Source organism: Loxodonta africana, chromosome 9 (assembly GCF_030014295.1).
Source record: "Loxodonta africana isolate mLoxAfr1 chromosome 9, mLoxAfr1.hap2, whole genome shotgun sequence".
Lineage (NCBI taxonomy): Eukaryota > Metazoa > Chordata > Mammalia > Proboscidea > Elephantidae > Loxodonta > Loxodonta africana.
In genome coordinates, this window is record NC_087350.1 from 110,194,875 (window position 1) to 110,218,172 (window position 23,298).

General features: G+C 41.1%; 1 protein-coding gene across 6 annotated transcripts in view; it reads right to left on the minus strand.

The window, feature by feature from the left end:
* The window catches only part of KDM4C (lysine demethylase 4C), a 391,685-nt gene that overhangs the window by 154,675 nt on the left and 213,712 nt on the right, over nucleotides 1–23,298 (minus strand). For all 6 annotated transcript variants that reach the window (XM_010587948.3, XM_064290526.1, XM_023545269.2 and 3 more), the window contains 3 exons: nucleotides 18,960–19,141; nucleotides 16,723–16,936; nucleotides 15,408–15,484 (listed from right to left, as the gene is read on the minus strand). In XM_010587948.3, the coding sequence (XP_010586250.1) occupies nucleotides 15,408–15,484; nucleotides 16,723–16,936; nucleotides 18,960–19,141 (473 nt within the window). The remainder of the gene's footprint in view (nucleotides 1–15,407; nucleotides 15,485–16,722; nucleotides 16,937–18,959; nucleotides 19,142–23,298) is intronic.

Genomic DNA, 23,298 nt, shown 5'->3' on the forward strand with positions numbered 1-23,298 from the left:
TGCCCTCAATGAACTTACATTCCAGCTGGGGCAGCAGACAAAATAAAGGAGTAAGTTATTCAGATGTTAGTGCTGTGAAAGTGGGCTGTGGAGTTACCTGGGGAAAGGTGATACAGAGGTAGATCCTGGCCAGTTCCAGTGGGAAAGGTGGTCAGAGAGTTAAAGAGGGAGAACATCTGGTAAGACCTCATGGGAGACGCGAAGCCAGTGGAAGGTTTAAGCAGGGCAATGGCATATTCTGACTTGCGTTTTATTCTAAATGGAACGCTCCGGCTGCTGTGTTGAGAACAGACTATCGGGTAACATGGGAAGAAGTGGGAAGAGAAGTCAGCAGGTTCCTGCCATAATCCAGGAAAGAGGTTCTGAGTGGATCAGACCTCTTGGAGGAGGTGATGAGAAGTGGCCAGGACTCTAGATGCATTTTGAAAGTGAAGAAGACAGAATTTACCGTCAGATAGATGTAGAGTATGAGAAAAAGGAAAGCACCAAAGTTGACCCCAAACATTTTGGTCTCAGCAGCTGGAAGGAATGAGTTCCATTCAAGGCAGGAGACGAAGACCTAGAGTTGGGTCAGGACAGGATGAATCTGAGGTATCTGCTGGACATGCAAGTGGAGATACTGCACAGGAAGTCGATAAACGGGTCTGCAGTTGGGGAAGAACTGGAGCTGGCTTCATGAAAAATGTGCAAACCAGCAACAGAGAGATGCTATTTACAACCAGTAAAGCCAGGAGCCTGAAGGAGCTTGGTGTAGAGAAGAGAAGAGGCCTGAGTTTGGAACCCTGCAGAATTCTAACATTTCCAGGAAAGAGGAGTGAAAAGAAGTGGCCAGAAAAGGAGGAGCATGTGGGGTCCTGGAACCCAGCTGAAGCAGTCCTGCCAACAGGAGGCAAGGCCTACTACTCCAGTGCTGGTGACAGGGAAGTTTCAAAGGAAATGTGGGTGTCTCTAAAGTGTACCCATAAAAAAATGTTAAAGCGGCAAATGTTTTGTTCCGTATATATTTACCACAGTAAAAAGAAAGGAAGGAAATGTGGGGAGGAGGCCTGTGACCAGAACAGGTTTAAGAGAGTGGGGAGAGGAAGTGGGGAGACTAAGCAAAGACAAGCTTTTCAAGGAGTTTTACTCCACGCTGGTGCAGAGAAACAGGCAGTAGCTGGCAGGGAAGAGAGGTTAAGAGAGGGTTTTATTTGTTGGATGATGGAAGAAATAACAGCATGTGTGAATGACAATGAAAATCTTCTAAGGGTTGAACACTGGTGACGTGGGAGAGAGAGGGATGAATAACTGCAACTACGATCCCTGTGTCCAAGAGAGGATGGCCTTGGACAGGAGCAGAGGGAGATCAGATATGATGCCAGGTGCTAGCTTACAGATCTCTTCTCATGGCTTCCCTTTTCTCAGCAGAATATGAAGTTAACTCATCCCGTGGGAGTGGGGTGCAGAGGTTTCAGGAGACAGAAGGAATGAACCAGTGATCCAGAAGAGTGCTGGAGTGAGTGAGTCACAGGAAGGCAGTATGAACCCACTTAGAGCGACAAACCTAAAGTAAGAACAATCTGCATGCTGTGTGTGCCTCTCCAGCCCACTGAGTTACAGGGGTGTGGTACAGAAAAGGCAGGTAGTGGACTGTCCAGGGCTGAGTTATGGCAAGGGAGAATAACAAATGGAGAAAGGGGCAAGGTGGTAGAGTGTATATGCACGTAATTTAAGCAGCTAAGGACAGACATAAGGGCCTGAGGAGAGGGGGACGCTGTGAAAAGTTGGGAGGATTTCTGAAACATGTCACAGTAAAGTGAAAGGATTGTTGAGAGTCTAGGAATAGAGGATGGGGCTAGAAAGACAAAAGAGGGTAAGCAGAGTTGATGTCTGAAATTGAGAGATGACACTGGAAATGTGACTAACCAGAGGAATGTCCAACAGTTACAGGTGAAAACTAATGACCCTTCAAAGGCTCTCCATTGACAACTGTATTAGTTTCCTACTGCTGCAGTAACGAATCACCTCAAACAAGTTAGTGACTTAACACAAATTCACACAGCTCAGTACAGACATCCAACACGGGTCTGACTGCTAAAATCAAGTTGTTAGCAGGGCTCCTTTCCTTCTGGAGGTCCTAGAGGAGAATCCACTTCCTTGCCCACCCTCTACAGTCCTTGACTCTCGGCCCTCTCCTTCTATCTTCAAAGCCAGCAACTGCAGGTCAAGTTCTTCTCACCAAGCATTACTCTGACCTCCTCTTCTGCCTCCGTCTTCCACATTTAAGGACCTTGTGACTACACTGAGGCATCCTTGATAGCACAGTGGCTACAGCAATCGGCTACTAATCAAAAGGTCAGTGGTTTGAACCCACCAGCAACTCTGTGGGAAAAAGATGTGGCAGTTTGCCTACATAAAGATTTACAGCCTTGGAAACCCTACAGATCTATTGTCCTATACGGTCGCTATGAGTTGGACCAGTAGGTTTACTGGACACACCCAGAAAATCCAGAATAATCTTCCTATTTTAAGGTCAGCTGGTTAGCAACTTTAATTCCACCTGCTATCCTAATTCCCCTTTACATGTAACATAAGATATTCACAGGTTCCAGGGATCAGGACAAGGACATCTATGGGGAAGGGGATATTATTTGGCCAACTAGAGATACCACGGCCAGAAACAAAGCACATACATGAACCCCATCCCAGAGCAGATGAGCTGTCCCTCTGGGCTGAGATGAGTGTCCCCACCTCGTGGGCATCTCATGAATACAAATCTCTGAGTTAAGTATTTGAGACAAATTATCTACATGCTCAGGTTACTACACAGAAAATGAGAAGGGCACAGTCTTCAGGTGCCTAGCTCCTTATTCCCAACTGTTTCATTTAAATGGATGTAGTATATAAGGAGTCCCTGGGTGGTGCAAATAGTTAACACTTGGCTGCTAAGTCAAAGGTTGGAGGTTCAAGTTTACCCAGAGGCACCGTGGAAGAAAGACCTGGTAAACTACTTCTGAAAAATCAGGCATTGAAACCCTATGGATAAGAACTACCTATATGGGATCAAATTGACAACAGCAACTGGGAAGATAAGGTAGGAATCTTAGGGGACACTGAACTTATGTTAACGGGGAGGAACAACTCAGAAAAGGAGGGTGCAAATGTTTGTGCAACTTGAAGAATGTCATCAATGTCACTGAATTGTAGGTGTAGAAACTGTTGATTTGGTGTATGTTTTGCTGTGTATATTCTCAACAGCAGAAAAATTAAAAAAAAGAAAACCCTACAGAGCAGAGTTCTACTCCGACACACATAGGGTTGCCATGAGTCAGAAATGACTCCATGGCAATTGGTTAATGGTTACATAGCCTTGTGAGCATACACAAAAAAAACCTTACGGATAGAGATACGGGCTGCACTACACGGAGTGTAATCAATGCCACTGCACTACATGGAGTGTAATCAATGCCAATCCATTTTACCTGGATCCTTAAACCCGAAGGGTCTCTAAAGATTTTCAGAAATAAGCGAGATAGTCTTCACCTCCAACAGATCAAAAATATCTGGAACTTTGTATGAACTGAATTTTTTATTCAATATCTTCTGAGTCATGAAAATGTAGTTTCTCTTTGTTTAATTTATAACATGGACCGAATAAACTCACTACATGTTAACTATTTAAAAGTCATCATACAACTATTTGCCTGAAAGGAAGAGAACAGAAGAATAGATAACCATACTTTGTATTTGTTTCAAAAGACATTTTTCCACTTGATTTATCTTTCAAATGTTATTACTTATGCCAGTATGAAAATCAACCTGAGGTTTGCAGAGCTCCTGTCCACAGCTGGCTGGCAAGACAGGGATACGTTAGGTGACATGGAGGGATAAAAAATAATAAAAGACAGTAACCATCAAGTCCTCACGGGTGTCAGAGCAGAACTGTGCTCCACAGGGTTTTCAATGGCTGGTTTTTCAGAAGTAGATCACCAGGCCTTTCTTCCAAGGCACCTCTGGGTGGACTGGAACTGCCAAACTTTCAGTTAGGAGCCAAACACTTAACCGTTTGCACCACAAAAAAAAACAAGCACCTCTAAAATGTTAGGCTGGTCAGAGATCATCTACACAGAGCTCAAACTGCGTTTACCTAACAGTATTTCCAGGGCCCCGCACACAGGGCATCAAGAGAAACATCCACCTTTCTTTGTTAAACCTGTACAATACCTGGCTTACAAATGAAAATCCAGCTGGTTGGTTTTTTCATCCCAGCAGAACCTTCAATAACAAACAGCAAAGTCCATGATTTCTTAATCCTGTCACTGGATTAATTTTTGCCATTCATGAGAAACATCTGCATAGCACTCCACTCTTCCTGGAATCTCCTTTCTCATTGCTAAGGAGAGGTGCCTGTCGCCCACTGAGCCCCAGGCACCCACATCCTGGTGTGCAGTACTGTATGCTGTGCACCCCATAATGTCAGTCATTACTCTTCCTGACTCTCCTCATGCTGTGTGGTTGCAGCATTGAAGACTAATGAGGCATTTGTTCTCAATCAAGAAGCTATTTATGAACACAGTTCCAGTTACATACAATAAGCTATGCAGACTTCTCTTTCTTTCTCGCCATTAAAAAAAAGTTGTGTGTGGGGGGTGTTTATTGAGCAAAAGGGAGAAAATGACTTGTCACTTTTTACCCTATAAGCAGGTCCCTAATGGAAAGGTCTCCACATCATAGCTATGCTATCAGGATAATAGATGTCCTCAAATGTGCCGTTCCATTTGGTTAAAGTAAAATAATTATTACCACCCTGGCCCTTGTGAGCCAAAGTCAAGTCCACAGCTGCTCTGAAGGAGTTGCCTCTTTAGGATTCAAGAGGTAATTTGGGGCCCAAATGCATGGCCTCAAATGGGAGGGTGCGAGCCTGGCTAGCAGTTCACAGCGCCATCTGAAGGGAGCAGCCACTTGACCAACTCCTACTGGTGAACGCCCTGCCTTTGACAAGAACAGGGCTTCTCTTTTTTCCACTAGTTTTCCTTCCTAGGAGAATCAAAGGCAGCCTTGCAAGTTGACAGTCTCTTGTCACCTGACAGTACCATGCGGGGGTTGGGGGCGGGGAACAGCATAAGCCAAATCAGAGGGAGCAGCAATGGCACCATGACCTCTCAGGGCCACGAGTCAATCTGATCTAAAAACCAATCACCCTGATCTACAAAGCCACTTCAGGGTTCTTCACAAAAGTGTCAACACTGTTGTCAATTGGGAAATTGGATTCAGGAGATTATCCAGTTCTGGAAGAGAAGTATGCTGGGCAGAAATGAGAGTACATATGAAAAGCGAAAAGAAATTGCTCCACTCAACCACCCAACACTGCTAATTATCCTGCATTAAGCAGATAACCCATTATACTAGAAGTTAGTACTTGCTTCATTTTCAATGCAAACAAAAACTATTCCACACCATTTTTCAGAATTAGGCCAGCTGTTCGGTCTTCCTCCCACTCTAAACATAAGGAGCCAAGAGGGAAGAGCCTAGGCTTGGGGACGCAGGGACCCAAGTGCCACTGTGAAGCCCAGCTCCCTGGTGATGCAGTTGAGTGATCGTGGGCAAAGCATTTATTCTCTCAAACTCTCTTTTTCATTATCTGTAAAATGAGATTCCTAAGCTAGATCAAGCTTTCTTTAGTCCTTATCTGTATTAAATTCTGTGGAAGCTAAGAAAATCCTACCCCTACTACTTATACTTATACTACTTATACTAGCTTATAATCTAAATCAATAAAAAAAAGTTACTCTGAATATGTAGGCGAAAAATTAAGAGATGAAACTTTGCTTTTCCTAAAAAAAGAGGGCTTCCAAGAGCCAAATGATCAATAGTCTTAATGTCCATTATCAGCACCAATATTTTAATTTAGAGGTAAGAAAGGGGGATAAAGTTTGTATGACGGAATAAACCTGAAATAATCCTCAAACACCCAGATCTTCTTTAATGCTAGTAATCTCCATCCAAAGAGAACGCCTACTTTAGATAGAGAGGAGAAAAAGCACCACCTTCAGATTCAACAGAAGGCAGTTTCCGGTTGCTTCTTTTCTGATTGCGCCTCCATTTTACAGGTCCAAACCTCAACCTATAGGACCTAGACTCAATTCGATGACAGGAGTCAAAGACTCTACCCAATAGGTCACCTTCTTCCACTCAACTACTACTACGTAAAAGTAAATAGAAGAGTTACAGGGTTTGGATTTCATAGTTCTCAAAGGGGTCAAGAGTTACTAGCTTACCAAGAGGTGGACTGTATTTACCTAATGAAATTTAAGAGTTGGGAGTTACATTAAGGAACACTCCAAAGATTAGGATTTTTAGAGTATGTTTCAACAAATGACTTAGATGCCTCAATCCGCATGCTTTAGCAACACTGTGAGAGTGGCTGTTTATAAATATCAATACCCCCAGTAGTTCTAGAACTTAATTTTGTGGCTACTATTTATGTAGAGAAAAGACTCCACTTTCTTTTACAAGTCAAATACAATACGCCTGTACAGCCTGGTCAGCATATATAGTAACTGCTACCCAGTATGTTGATGCCACATATTTAGAATCAAGCAATAAATAAGTAAATGTACAGCCACCATAATATTTGCTATTTTTTATCACTGGAATGGCATATTCCACTCTATGTAAGAGGAAGAGGAAAGTTAAATCCAAATGATCATCGAAGTAAAATTTGGTAATAGCTACCTGTCCCTCCATTTAAAAAAATAAATGAGCAAAATAAGGGGCACAGTGTAGAACGGAACAGCCAAGATGAAAGCCCATTTCATGTTAGGGTTTTGATTTCTTAAAACCCTTTTGAGAAAAAATAGAACGTTATATGTTTGTTGTACATACACAACTTTATTATTCTGTGGTGCACAATAAAGGCTTTTCAGTAGATAATACATGTGTGCAATTGCCCAGATAATGCATTTCATTATACAGAATGAGAATTCTAATGTATAAAGTGTTTTTTCTATTTTCCATTACAGAATCTACTTTTTCATTGCATGGCGATATTCATCCAAGAATACAATGCATGTTTGCTCTTTTACACTGTATTACTATCAAGTGAAAAAATTCTACCAAACTCTCCTAACGTAAGTAATAAAGAGATATATTAAGATAACAAGGAATCTAGAGTATAATGCGTGCTGCCAAGCATTCTTGAATGGCAGGTAGCACAGTTATACCAAGGCCTTGAAATCACTCTTCAAAAACCAAAGAAACCCCTAAAAAGATAAAATACTTAGGAATAAATCTAACCAGGGATGTTAAAGATCTATACAAAGAAAACTACAAAACACTACTGTAAGAAACCGAAAGAGAACTGCATAAATGAAAATCAAACCATGCTCATGGACAGGAAGACTCAACACTGTGAAAATGTCAATTCTACCCAAAGCCATCTATAGATATAACACAATTCCTATCCAAATATCTACAGCATTCTTTAACAAGAGTAGGAAAACTAATCACCCACTTTATATGGAAAGGAAAGAGGTCCCAGAGAAGAAAAGCATTATTGAAGAAAAAGAACAAAGTAGGAGGCTTCACACTACCTGACCTCAGAACCTACTAAACAGCTACGGCAGTCAAAACAGCCTGGTACTGGTACAACAACAAACACAGACCAATGGAACTGAATCGAAACCCACATGTAAATCCATCCACCTATGTGCACTGATCTTTGACAAAGGACCAAAGTCCATTAAATGGGGAAAAAGCAGTCTTTTTAACAAATGGTGCCGGCAATACTGGATATCCATCTGTAAAAAAATGAAAAAAGACCCATACCTAACACCACACACAAAAACTAACTCAAAGTGGATCAAGACCTAAATATAAACCCATAAACAGAAGAAAAAATAAGGACAATGCTATAGGCCCTAATACATGGCATAAATAGGATACAAACCATAACTAACAATACACAAACACCAGAAGAAGAACTAAATAACTGGGAGCTCCTAAAAATCAAACACTATGCTCATCAAAAGACCTCACCAGAAGAGTGAAAAAAGAAGCTACGGACTGGGGAAAAAAATTTGACTGTGACATAACTGACAAGGGTCTAACCTCTAAAATCTACAGACTACTTCAACACCTCATCAACAAAAAGACAAATAATCCAGTTAAAAAATAGACAAAGGATATGAACAGACACTTCGCCAAAGAGCACATTCAGGCAGCTAACAGACACATGAGGAAATGCTCCCGATCATTAGCCATTAGAGAAATGTGGATCAAAATTATGAAATACCATCTCACACCAACATAACTGGCACGAATCAAAAAAACAGAAAATAACAAATGTTGGAGAGGTTGTGGGGAGACCGGAACTCTTATACACTACTGATGGGAATGTAAAATGGTATAACCACTATGGAAAACAATATGGTGCCTTCTTAAAAAGCTAGAAATACCATACAACCCAGCAATCCCACTCCTAGGAATATATCCTAGAGAAATAAGAGCCATCACACGAATAGACATATGCACCCTCATGTTCACCACAGCATTATACAATCGAAAAAAGACAGAAAACACCTAAGTGCCCATCAACAGATGAATGGATAAACAAATTGTGGTACATACACACAATGGAACACAAAGATAAAGAACAATGATGAGTCTGCAAAACATCTCACAATATGGATGAATACGGAGGGCATTACGCTGAGTGAAATAAGTCAATCAAAAAAGGACAAATATCTTATGAGATCACTATTATAAAAACCCAAGAAAAGATTTACACACATAAAGAAATAATCTTTGATGGCTACTAGGGAGGGGAGGGGTGGGGAGGGAAAACACTACCTAGATAATAGATAAGTGGTAACTTCGGTGAAGGGTAAGACAGTACACAATACTGGGGAATTCAGTATAACTTGAGCAAGGCAAAGTCATAGAATATTCACAGACACACCCAAACTCCCTGAGGGACCGAATTACTGGGCTGAGGACTGGAGATCATGGCCTCAGGCGACATCTAGCTCAACTGGCATAACATAGTTTATAAAGAAAATTTCTACATCCTACTTTGGTGAGTAGCATCTGGGGACTTAAAAGCTTGTGAGCAGCCATCTATGTCTACTGGTTTCACCCCGTCTGGAGAATGAGGAGAACCAAAGACATTAGGGAAAGATTAGTTCAAAGGATTAATGAACCACAACTACCACAGCCTCCACCAGAATGAGTCAAGCACAACTAGATGGTGCTCAGCTACCACCACCAACTGCTCTGACAGGAATCAGCATAGAAGGTCCCGGACAGAGCTGGAGAAAAACAAAGAAAAAAAATGCAAACTCACACACAAAAAAAAGACCAGACTTACTGGTCTGACAGAGACTGGAGAAACCCTAAGACTATGCCCCCCCAGTAATGAAGTCATCCTGGAGGTTTACCATTTAGCCATAGATAGCCGTATAAAACAAGCAGTAACACATGTAGTTATTGAGACTAAACGGGCATACCAGCTCAGAGGCAAGGATGCGAAGGCAGGAGTGGACAGGAAAGCTGGACAAATGGAAATGGTTGAGAAGGGCAGAGTGTTGACATGTCCCAGGGTTGGTAATCAGTGTCACAAAACGATATGTGTATTAATTGTTTAATGAGAAACTAACTTGCTCTGTCAACTTTTACCTAAAGCACAATAAAAAAAATAATAACAATAAAAATGTTCTACATCCTACTTTGGTAAGTAGCCTCTGGGGTCTTAAAAGCTTGTGATTGGCCATTTAAAATACATCTATTGGTCCCATCCTGTCCAGAGCAAAGGAGAATGAAGAAAATAAAAGATACAAGGAAAATATTAGTCCAAAGGATTAACAGATCACATGAACCACAGCCTCCACCAGCCTAAGCCCAGAAGAACTAGATGGTGCCTGGCTACCACCGACTGCTCTGACAGTGATCACAGGAGAGGGTCCCAGACAGAGAGAGAGAAAAATATAGAATAAAATTCAAATTCACACAAAAAAGACCACAATTATTGGTCTCACAGAGACTGGAGGAATCCCGAGGCTATGCCCCTTGGACACCCTGTGTCATGGATTGAATCGTGTTCCACAAAAATATCTGTCAACTTGGCTAGTTCATGATTCCCAGTTTGTATGATTGTCTACCATTTTGTCATGGATGTGATTTCCCTATATGTTGTAAATCCTATCACTATGATGTAATAAGATGGATTAGTGGCAGTTATATTGATGAGATCTACAAGATTACATAGTGTCTTAACTCAACCTCTTTCGAGATACAAAGACAGAAGAAAGCAGAGAGACAGAGGGACTTCATACCATCAAGAAAGCAGTGCTGGGAGCAGAGTGTGAGCTTTGGACCTGAGGTTCCTGCGTGGAGAAGCTCCTAGACCAAGGGAAGACTGATGACACGGACCTTCCTCCAGAGCTGACAGAGAAAGCCTTCCCCTGGAGCTGACACCCTGAATTTGGACTTCTAGCCTACTAGACCGTGAGAAAATAAGTTTCTCTTTGTTAAAGCCATCCACTTGTGGTATTTCTGTTATAGCAGCACTAGATGACTAAAACGCCCTGCAAACTCAGGACTGAAGCCACTCCCGAAGCCCACCTTTCAGCCAAAGATTGGACAGACCTATAAAACAAACAATAACACACATGAGGAGCATACTTCTTAGTTCAATCAAGTGTATGAGACCAAATGGGCAACACCTACCCAAAACCATAAGGCAAGAAGGGACAGGAAAATCAGATAAATGGACATGGTGAACCTGGGGTAGAAAGGGAAAGGGGCAAGAGTGCTGACACCATATACGGATTGCATCAAATGTCACAAAACAATTTGTGTGCAAATTTTTGAATGAGAAATTAATTTGCACTACAAATTTTCACCTAACACACAGTAAAATTTTTTAAAAAACAAAGAACGTTCCCTTTAGCTCATAAAAACTGCACCAAGCGAGCCAATAATTACCTGTCACTTGCTCTTCCTCCTATACTTTTCTGTTACTCTTCACCTCTGACCAGGTTAGGAAATGCATATATTTAGTTTTTTTCTGATGGTCCTCAATTCTTATGGAAATCGAATTAAAGTAAAAGAAATAAAGGGCAAAACAGCATAAGGAATTTTAGGGTCAGAACGGACCCCAGATATACACCTCTAGTCCAAACTTCTCATTACTTTGCATTTTTACATCTTCAGATTTCGTTTAGAACACAGGCATGAGGGCTACCACATCTACCCCATCTGGCCTCCAAGATTTATTTCAAGTAATAAAAAATCTTCCTAGGAAAATACACCCAAAGTGCTACTTTATTTGGAATTCTTCACACTGACCATGAAAAACCACAGCATGGATTTAACCCTACCATGCCCAGAAGACTGGCAACTCATGGGTGGTTAAAGCCACAGATCTGAGGATGATGTGACTCTCCACAACGTTAAGTTACCAATCTTCACATGCAGTTTTCACTCCCATTTACAGCCCTCCAACAAGAGCAATGAAGACGGAGCAGCAGCAGACAACAATTCGTTCTGTTAAAAGTAAGGTGGCCTTGAGTCTAAGCTGACTATCAACAACAGCAAGAGCCCACACCCCGATCCTTCCCTAAAAGGTCTCAGAACAAACATTCAAATTTCCCTTTTCTTTTTTCTGAACGTCTTATCGTGGTGTAAGTGAAAGTTTACAGAGCAAATTCGTTTCCCATTTAACAATCTATATATGCTTTGTCTCATGACATTAGTTGCACTCCGCTCAGTGTGTCAGCACTCTGCTCCCCTTCCTCCCTGGGTTCCCCATTTCCATTTGCCCATCTTTTCTACCCCTTCCTGCCTTCTGAACTTCATTTCTGGGGAAGTGCCGCCCTTTTGGTTGACTGTTCCGAGGAGCACATTCCTCATGGATGTTACTGTTCACTTTACACGGCTGTCTATTGTTTGGCTGACGGGTGATATGGTGGGAAACGTTCCAATTTCTTGGCGAGAAACAACCACAAAAGAGCTCTGTTATCCCTCAAATTTAAAATAAGAGAGTCTTATCCAAATTCCTTTAACCATGTTGATGAAATACGACAAAAGGCTAATGGGACAGAGTTTGTTAATGAGCAAAGACTGGCTGAGTGAGAATTTTAGATAAAATCTAACTCTGGAAAAGATGCAAACCACAAAGGAAATTGTTCTCCAAATACCTGCTTATGCTGAGTTACTCTTTAGAATTCTGTATTATAAATTCTCCAGAAGATTACATGAAAAATCCTATCATGGATTAGCTTACTAACCTCTGATACTCTATAGAACATTGAGCATTTGGATTATTAATTCTTAGGTAACCAGCTCACTCCAGACACTGAACTAAAACCCTCCTTCATAATTAGAAGTACAGTCCTACAGTAATGTTCAGGTGATAATGAAACATAAAAGATCACAGAAATGCCCACACATACATACCTATGCAATATGAGGGTAAAAAGAAACTGGTAAAAAGAAGCCAGAAAGAAAACACTACAGATTCTGTATTTTCACAGTGAGAATATCTGTGTTACATTTCTAATTAGCTGTAGCTTGTAGTCATTTTATAGTGGGAACTGATAACAAACTACAGAAATTCGGGTCAAAAACGATGAGATTCACATTAAGAATCAATTTGAAATGAGCTGCAGGCTAGCAGCTAAGCGCCTAACCCCTGCGCCCCTGGGCTCCTTAGTCAAGCACAAGCCACAGTGAACTACCACCTGAGCCCAGCTGCGCTATTAGACTGTCGCTAGCCTCTTCAGAGCCTCCATTTAAACAGGAGGTCTAGGGCTTCTCCGGAATCCAAAACTGACCATGTGATTCTGATGCCTGAAGAAATCAGGTCTGAGGACACTTTTAGAACGCAATCATTTCATCCACAGAATTCAAAGAAATCGTATTGAGTGTCCAGTATAAATTAATATTCCAACACCTGCTGCCACGCTGAATCAGGGTGTTAAAGTCAGAATTATCAATGTTACTTCCCAGCAATACTTAAAACGGCAACTCAATGATTTCCCAGGAGGAACGCTTTAGGAATAGAGCTTCAGAGACGAAGTTCACTCACAATCGGCAAATTGAAAGAACAATGGGCCCACTGTGAATCTGGGTCATTTCCAAATAGAAATAAGAAATTATGTGAGTCTGAAAAATCACAGTAAAGTTGTATTCCAGAATTCCCAGTTCTATTGCAAATCAAATGTTACTTGCATGGTTTCAATATCAAAATACAAAATGGCACACTGTATTTTCTAAGGGGTGGGGGGATTAAGGAAGATGCATTAAATCAGTTCCAAAGAGTAATTAATCTGAGTATTTCCTTCTGAAGACATGCTACGTAGACACATGATGAGCGAGCAGAAGCCACTTCAGAAACAGTCTGGGCAGCCTACGCCTGGCCCTGCTCTGCCATGCGAAGGACAGCACTACCTGGGGCAACAGGACTGCTCAGAGTGTGAGCACAAGAGCTGAGCACTAATTGAACGGAACAGAGAACTCTTCAGGCCTAGGGGAACTGGATTAGAGTTAAGGCTGATTTCTCAATCTATACTTCAGAGTGACTGAGAAGAAATCACGGGTCAAACTGTGGTTCTACACGGCCTTTATTCGGGTTCACGCAACAGGAACAGGGCCTGCTGTTACTATTAGCATCTCATAGATAAGATTATTAGGCCTATAAAGAGTGTCCATCATTTCCACCTTTTCCCTTCATAACCCAAACTGAACTCTAATGATAAAAAATCATTCACAACGGCACCCCTCACAGACTTCTTTAATTTATAGTTGTCATATATCTCTTTCCATACAAAGCACTAAAAATACATAACCATGCCAAAAATGTTCACCGTGCAAGGCATTTTCCTTACAGTGTACTTCACGTTTTTAACTTTGATTGCAAGGAAATGTAATCCTTTTTCATTATAAATCTTTGAGGAATAAAGCCAATGCTACTATTATGACTGCAAGCACCCAGCTGAGCAGGGCTCTGTGGTCATGAGTGGGGACATAGTGTGTAGACCTGGAAGGTCCATACTCCTAAAGTTCTCATAGTTCTTCAGAGAAAAACATAATCAAGTGGCAAAACGAGCAGGAGAGTGGACAAACAGAACAAAACGCAATGACTGGGTCTAAGCTAACATTTCAAGAGTCTTTAGGAGAAACGATATAGATCAAGGGGACTTTGTGTTCCCAAGCAGAGGATCATTGGTTGTTGAAGGTTCTACCTCAAGTTTACAGCAATGGCCTGGCACAGAGAAGATACTCTACAATCTGTCAAGGTATGAATGTATGGGTGACGAAGTGGGAGAAAGGCCTCAACCTGGTTGAAATGCTGAGCGTGAGCATGGATTTTTCAGGAGACAGTAAGGGTACCCCACCTTGACTATTACTTAGATTACCTATTTTCAAGAATTGCAGAATAGGGCTGGGCAAGAACACGAAGGCTTGAAATGCAAGTGTGGACCTGCTGTGGTAAAACAACTGGCAGTTTCTATAGGCTCCTGAGCAGGTGAAGGACACCTAAAAATATACAGGTAGTCTCCAATTTACAACAGGGTTCCATTCTGATAATTCTGTCTTAAGTTAAAAAAAAAAAAAAAAAAATTTTTTTTTTTTTTTTTAAGTCAGTTCTGATATAAGTCAAATACCTGAGGCTTCTTATGGTTGGGGCCCTGATGGTGCAGTGGTTAAACATTTGGCTGCTAACCAAGTGGTCGGCAGTTCAAATCCACCAGCCACTTCTTAGAAACCCTATGGGGCAGTTCTACTACGTCCTATAGGGCCGCTAGGAGTCAAAATTGACTTGACAGCGTCAGGTTTGGTTTTTTGGGTTATGGGCATGGTCTACAATGAAGCTGGCATCAGTGTCGTATCAATGATGCTGAAGTTGTAACAGCTGTAGGGCGTGTGCACAGCTCAACTGTCATATGTCGTTAGAGTTGAACACTGCCCACCTTTTTTATCCATTAAGATTCCAAACACTGACACTGACTTCATTGTAGACCAAGCCATAGCCTGCTATACAGCAATGTTTTGAACAGTAAATCATAAAATTGAACACCTTGTGAATGAACACCTGAGAATAACATCAGCAAATTACACATTACAACACTGTAAGTAGTAGTTCGTATTACTTATGCAAACATGTGCAAAAAAAAAGAGGATCTTAAGTGCAATTTGTCATAACTCGAATAAGCTTTAAGTCGGAGACTACCTGTATATCTAATACTCCTACAATGCATACAGGGCCAGCGTGGAGGATGAACTGGAAAGGAAAGGCTAGGAATACAGTTGAATATGGAATCTACACACAAGATCATGTGTACCATCTTACCTTTCTACTAGATTTAAATGTGTCCAGAGGGCATGGGGTGTGGGAGGTACCAAAGATACTAACACAAGTCACTTACAGCTGTCCACGCATTTCTTGTGCACCGGGCACACAGCCATCCATCACAGACCTCACGAGAAGGGATGCCGTAACAACCTAAAAAATAAGAGTGTGGACCCAGACATTAGGTCTTTTGCATCTTTAAAATATTACACATTTCAACACTCAATAAAGAGACCCAAGACAACTGCCTATCATACTGATTTGACTCCTAGTGCTTGGAACAAAACATAAGCAAGACTGTCTCAAAGATGCTTTTGGTTCTTATACTGCTTAATTAATATAGTCTAAGGAATTATAAGAGCATGAGTCTTAATAGCTACTAATGATCAAAACAGTTGTCATACAGCTACAGGTTATAAGTCTTCAATAGGAAATAACAAAATTATTGAACTGTCAACTGTAGTTATTGAGCCATGCAAAACAAATTTCAGAATACGTTGCAATCCAGAGAGGAGAGTTTTGAAAATTTAGGGATCATACAATAATTAAACTTTGAAATTATATTTTTGAAACAATTTAAAATTACATTTCAAAAATTAAGTTTAATTAGCTTTAATTTCAATGATGGGGGCAAAGAATTTGCAGTCCATGGTTAGTGAGGAAGAGATGTCTTCAACTTTGACTTGCCTGCCCAAAAATAGCAAAGTAAGGAGATGGCTGATGACACAAATACACGTAGCAATACCTGGTCCCAAGAAACACTTGTTATCTGACTTCCTGAAATAAGAGGCTTTTGAAAGATTTAAATGATGTGATATTTAAAATCAAATTGCTGTAACATTTGAGGTGGGAATAGAAAATAACAAGAGTATAATTACCCGAAGAAAAGCCTATCATCGTTAACCAAGACCATGAAATCATGAGTTCAAGCATATGTTTATGAAATATTGTGACTACATCACATAGCTAGCTCAGGAGTCAAGATTAAATATCAATTTTCTCGTGCTTTGGTGCTTTGCCTCATATATATGTTTAACAACAAAGAATGAATGTATATATGCATATGTGTTTCAAACCGATACAAACAAGATGGTTGCTATACTTGTATTTCAATCACAATGTCTTCAAATCCCTTGTGGAAGCTGACGGTATCAAAAAAATAAATAGTAGATAGGGAGGGTATTTCAAACATAAGACAGTTATTGCTCCTGGATAAACACAGCAATATCCATATAATAAACCACAGAAATTGCATGGACAAAGATAGACCATACATTAGTAGGTCAACAGAACACATGATTTGGTAAGAACTAGAATGATTCAAGACATAAGATAAAGACTATGTGAAGGACTAAAAAGCCAGTGAATGACTAAATGATAAGTTCATTTACTTGCATGAACCCGTACGTAGCACTTTGCACAGGAAATCAGAAGGCTTGTTCCATCCTCTTCAAGGAAGGCATTGGGTGGAGAATATTCTATATTTTCCTCGCTATAAATAAAACACATCTCAGGAATGAGTGGCTTAGTCTTTTCTCCTGAAGTAATCACTTCATCTACTTTTGTCTCCCATCTAGAATCATTTTCTTCATTGCTGCTGTCTGGCTGAAAAACAGAACATTCACACATGAGTGAAAAACCTGGAAAAGAGCTTCTCATTTGTTCTGGTCAATCAAATCCACTAGCAGCTGCACCTTCCAACTTCCGTTGTTTCTCCTCGATCCAACTATTGTTATTTGTCAATGCTGCTTCTGGAGCTACTGAAGCTGTGATCTTGAGAAGCATCGATTCTGCTGACAAATTTGTCTCTGCTTCTTTATTTGCACTAGCCTAACAGACCTACTTGCATTGACTGAAGAAAATCACCTGGTTCCACATGAAGGGGTGTTTTCAAAGACCCCAGTTTAAATCTGTGCAACAGCACTGAGAAAGTTTTCTGCCTCGTCGGGAACTTTTAGAAGAGTAAGAAAAGTATCTGGTGCCTGTTGCTAAATGTGAAAGGACAACATTGCAAACAAAATACATGAAAGGACAGCATTTCATATATTTCTCCTCAAAATACATGAAATTTACTCTAAAAATTTATGCTAAAAATCTCACAATTTTACTTGGATTTTTTTTTTTCCATTGCCAGAGAAATATACAGGCAGATTAGGATGCAGAAATAACCCTAAACAAAAAAAATTAAGGTCTAAAAGGGAAAATAAAAAATGTTCTGTCACTAGTGCTGCATTCAAAGATATCCAGTGAAGATACTACTTCCTCTAGTTCTAAAAGTCTGAAAATACGGCATATCACATATTTTCGTGCTCTGAAACATCTGAGCTGAGTAATGTCCGCTTTACATAGATCTCTAAGGGATGTGATCTTGAATAAAATATTTCTGATTCTATTAATGAAAACAGGAACTGAAACACAATGTTCACATCCATGTACTTGATAACATGTTGTGCCTCAAAACAGACCGTGTAGTACCACACTCACTAGACTCCTAAGGAACATTTGGCCTGCATTAGTGCTAGAGACAGTGAACGTCCATAAGCTGAGATGCCATCAGTACAATGCATATGGAATAATGTCAAGAACCGAATAATGTCAAAAACTGTATTAAGTTCAGCTGGCCAATGAAGGTGAACTGGCCTATCCAGTTTGTATCAGCATGGTGTGTCCTCTGCCCATTCCACATAGAAAAATTATAAGAGATATTGAAAATGTGGACCCAGGGTTGACATTTATATTATTTGAGAGCGATGTTTTCAAACATAAAAACAGAAGTAGGTGTAAGCTCCCTGTGATGGTTACGATTGCGTGTCAACTTGGCTGGGCCATGATTGTCAGTGGTCTGGCAGTCGTATGATCCTGTGATCACCCCCATGATGGGATGTGCTGTGAGTAGCCAATCACCTGAAAGGGAGTTTCCTTGGGTGTGTGGCCTGCATCAAATATAAGTGGAAATTCTGGCAAGCCTCGTGGCTTTTGCTGGCTCTCAATCCTACAAGTGGCTCCTGTTCGTCCAACCTCTGGTTCTTGGGACTTGAGCTAGCAGCCTACCTGTGGTCTTGCCTGCGAATCTTGGGATTCGTCAATCTTCATAGCCTGTGAGCAAAACCCCTGCTCTCTGACCTGCCAGTCTTGGGTTCACCAGCCCCTGTGGCTGCATGAGTCAGGGAAGGTCTCCAGCCTGACCCACAGACTTGGGATGCTCCAGTTTGTACAGCCTTGTGAGCCACTTCCTTGACATAAATCTCTCTATATGTATTTATATGCTTTACTGGTCTTGCTTCTCTGAGAACCCAGCCTAAGACATTCTCTCTTTGTAAGTTTCTACTGTTAAGTTTTATGTTCTGTTTCTTGGTGAAAGGAGTAGGAAGAAAGGTTGGAATTGCCCCTTTCCTTAAATAAACTAGGACATTCAAAAATAACAAGTACTGTCAGAGAACTGTCATCTCCCAAGCAGCACTTAGAAATTCTGTTTGTTTTCCTATGAAGGCTGTTACCTACAGGAGTATTAATATCTTCCTTTCTTCTGTGCATGCTAACCCTACAGTGATTCCCCGGTGATCGCTGGGATTTACAGGCACACAGAAGTGTAGCAGTAAAGAGAAACCTTGTCAGACCCCCACCTTACCTTGTAGTAGGGCATGAGTAGAGTACAGATAGCGCAGTGTGGTGCCATTTTGGCTACGGCTGCATTGTATTCTTGCTCAGCCACAAAGTTTGGGGGCTTTGTCTGCCAAATGTGGACCAGAGGCTTTGCCCAAGACTCTGTTTCTTCCACTTCTTCCTCAGTTGAGGGCACCTCAGGCAACTCTTAAGAGAAAGAGCATGAAAATCCAGTGAGCAGGGGCCCAGGAAGAACAACACTATAAAAGAAGCAAACATTCCAAGGTGCTTGATGCCAGAGAGCAAACATATTTTAAATGTCTCCCAAATACAACCTGAGAGAAATGGAACAAATGAAATTTGCTTCTCATTCTCCTCAAGATTCAGGGATCCACAGTCCAATCTCATTGTGTATGGGGTCGCCGTGAGTCAGGGTTTGGCTTCACAGCAGCTAACGACAATCTGACCTTAAGTGTAAACTGGCTCTGCCAGAGAACCCCTGCAATACACAATAGAGCTCTTACTGTGGGAGACGTGAAGGAGAAGTTTACCAAACCCACTGCCCTCAGGTTGATTCCGACTCAGAGCAACCCTGTAGTAGAACTGCCCCACAGGGTTTCCAAGGAGTGGCTGCAACTTCAAACTGCCAGCCTTTTGGTTAGCAGCTATAGTGTTAACCAGGAACTTTAAATGCTATCAGGCCTTTGACTCATAGGGTAATATCTGCTGCAATTAGCTATAAATAGCTGTTGCTACATATTGGCTCACAAAAAATTTATCTTATCACTTGGTTTATTAGAAAAGAATGAAACTTACAACAAAATGTAGTCACTTGGGTTTCAGTATGAGGTTGACCCATACGAGATTGCCATTACTGAGGTCAAGAAAAGCTTAAACATTGGCGATTTCATATGGTCCAGTGTAATATATTGGTTGCTGTTGTTAGGTTTTTATGTACAACAGACCACAACGCCGGCCGATTCTGTGCCATCTTCATAATCGTTACTATATTTGATCCCACTGTGAAGCCACTATGTCAACCCATGGTGTTGAGGGTCTTCCTCTTTTTCGCTAACCCTCTGTTTTACAAAGCATTATGTCCTTCACTAGGGACCTAGCAATCTTAAGGAACTGGCCAGTGAAAACCTTATGAATACACTGGTAAATACCCAATATTCCAAGATACTCATATCCCTTGGGTTGGTTACAAGTTAGTGTGGAATGGTCTCAGATTTTTTCAGGGGTGGCAGAATACTTTTTAGGTCCTAAAAGTCTAGAGATAATGAGAAAGAACTAAGTGGGTAGCTGGAAGTAGACCGAGCTGCACTAGGGCCCTCCACTTCCACTTTCACCAAAAGCTTAGCCTAGGGTGGCCAGTGACATATGGCTTGTTTTTGAACCTTCTCAACATCGCCCTTCCCCACAGACGAAGTCTTCCTGCAGCCCAAAGAGCATCCTTTTTCTGCTTGGATGTTCTCTAGGCCAGAGTAGCACTGAACGCCATCACTGTGCACTTCTGTAAATGAAAAAGTAGCATGGCAGCAACCCCGTGCAGCATAAAGAACAAGAGCTGGCAGTCGAGAGACCTAGCTTTGGATTCAATCCCTTTGGTTTAGAAAGACTGCAGGAAACCCAGAAACCCTGGTGGCGTAGTGGTTAAGTGCTACTGCTGCTAACCAAAGGGTCAGCAGTTCAAATCCACCAGGCGCTCCTTGGAAACTCTATGGGGCAGTTCTACTCTGTTGTATTGGGTCACTATGAGTCGGAATCGACTCGACAGCAGTGGGTTTGGTTTTTTGGTAGGAAACTCTGGTGGCACAGTGGTTAAGAGTTATGGCTGCTAACCAAAGGATCAGCAGTTCGAATCTACCAGGAACTCCTTGGAGCAGTTCTACTCTGTACTATAGGATCACTATGAGTGGGAATTGACTCAATGGCAACAGGCTTTTGTTTTTGTTTTTTAAGCCTTGGGTAGAGCCCGGGTGATGCAGTGGTTAAAGTGATTGACTACAAACTGAAAGGTAGGCAGTTCAAAACCACCAGTGGCTCTGTGGGAGAAAGATGTGGCAGTCTGCTTCTGTAGAGATTTACCAGCCTCGGAAACCCTATGGGGTCACTATGAGTTGGCTGTGGGTTTTTCTGGGCTGGTTTTTAGCCTTGGGTAAGACATGTTCTCATAATTATCTTCCTCCCCTACCTCTTTTTTTTTTTTCTTTAGTAGATATAAAAATTATTTGTAAAGTACTCAAGTACTTTGTAAATTCTAAAGTGATATATAAATAGATGTATTATTATTTAAAATCCATACAATTGTCTCCTTATTTTCATTTGATCTGTTTCTCATTAGATGCTACAATATTTTATTAGGGTAAGAAAGATTTTACTCAATCATACTGGTGGGTATCCAGTATTCCAAGATACTCATACCCCTTGGGTCATTATGGTCATTCTGATTTCCAGTTAGCTTTAAAAGTGAAAAATATTGGAACTTTCTCGATTTTAAATATTTTGTCCTCCTGTAATTTCCTCAACAAATTCTTCATTCTTCTCCCATGTCCCAGAAAACGTGCTTACCCTTGAATCAGGACATTGTTCAAGCACAGACTTAAATATTACACTGACCCTGGCTAGTGCCTTTCCCAGTTTCACAGCATTTATATAACTAGAAGCCCCAATCCTTTAGGGAACCAAGAAGGGGTTTGGGGTTTTGTTTTGTTTGGGGGCTTTTTTTGGTTTGGGTTTTTTTTTTTCCTTTTGGTGGTGGGGGAGGTAGGAGGATCCTTAGGATATCCTGGCCGTCTCCTTACCACATGATTCCAAAACAAAACTCTCTTTTTTGCCCCCAAGAGCCTCCTTCTACTCTTCTTCCTGCTTCCTTTTCAGTGTACTTTCAGCCATTTCCTTAAATTAAAATATATATGCATATACTTTGTATCTTTCAATATACAGAAGAGAGAAAAAAAAAATTTTTTTTTCCTTTTGTGACTTTTACGTTTTGATCATCTGGCATCACTATGCCTAGGAATTCTCTCTCCTCCCTTCCCTCCCCTTCAGCTACAGTTGAGTAATGAACCTTTACAGGTTTCACTAGAATCCCACTGGTATATAATTACCTCACACCATGATGCCTTTTGTAACATGTTGTGGAATGAAAATAGACCATACTGTTTTATAGAGTGTTAGATTCTTAGAAAATCAAATTAGTTCTCACAATATCCTAGTCAAAAGAGAGGGCAGGGGGCAGATAGTATTAAACCTACAGAGAACGTGGACACTGCAGGCATTTAATGAACACCGATGTTTTTATTACTATAATCATGGAATCACTTGTTGGTAAACCAGCAAGCACATCAACAATCAAGAGACTGTGCATAGCTCAGAGTCTCATTCTCAACACCACAGTTTGCTGAAGAAATATGAGAGATTCTGGGAAACAAAAGATCCCTGGTTATAAGTGCATTAAAGTTTAGCAAACCTGGGAAAACGCTGCCAGCCATCAAACCACTTTCTTTCCTAACGACAGTGAAAGCTGGAACTTGACAGGCCTGCCTTGTTCTTCCAGGTCTTGCAAGTTTTCCCCCTTTGACAGGCTGCAGTCTTACCATTTTTCCTATGGCTCTCTGTTAGCAGAAAATATTTTTGTTTTCCTTCTCTGACAGGTTTCCGCCTTACACAGGTTCCAGCTTTCACAGACTTAACGTAGGTTCTCAACAAGAACAAAGAAGTGCTCATGTTACTTGTAGGTAAAATTACGTAGATAAAATCACAGCAGTTAGCCACTCACAGCCAACGTGCTTACAACTCCCAACACCTCACCCCAACGTACCTTAAAATCATCTCCAAAACTATCCTTTTGCTTGCTATTCAAACCGCAACCACTGTCATAGATTGAATTCTGTCCCCCAAAAATATGCATCAACTTGGCTAGGGGCAAGATTGAGGACAGGACCTTCCCCCAGAGCCAAGAGGGAGAGAAAGCCTTCCCCTGGAGCTGGTGTCCTGAATTTGGCCTTCTAGCTTCCTAAACTGTGAAAGAATAAACTTGTGTGTTAAAGCCATCCACCTGTGGTATTACTGTTATAGCAGCACTAGATAACTAAGGTACTCACCCTCTCCTCAGGGCCATAAGCCACTCTGTTCTTAAACAGACCAATTCATCAGTTTCATAGGATTATTAGGTCTCTTTCTTGCTGTCAATGTTTATGCTATAAAGTCTGGGATTCAGTGCCACAACTGTCGGAGAGGTATCGAGAGAGAGAGACTCAATCGTACAGGTCATGTGACGAGGAAGAGGAGCCGCCTAAAAAGCTGGCAGCTAGGAGAGTCCTAAAAAATTTGCAGTTCTAAAAAGAAAGTCAGGTTGC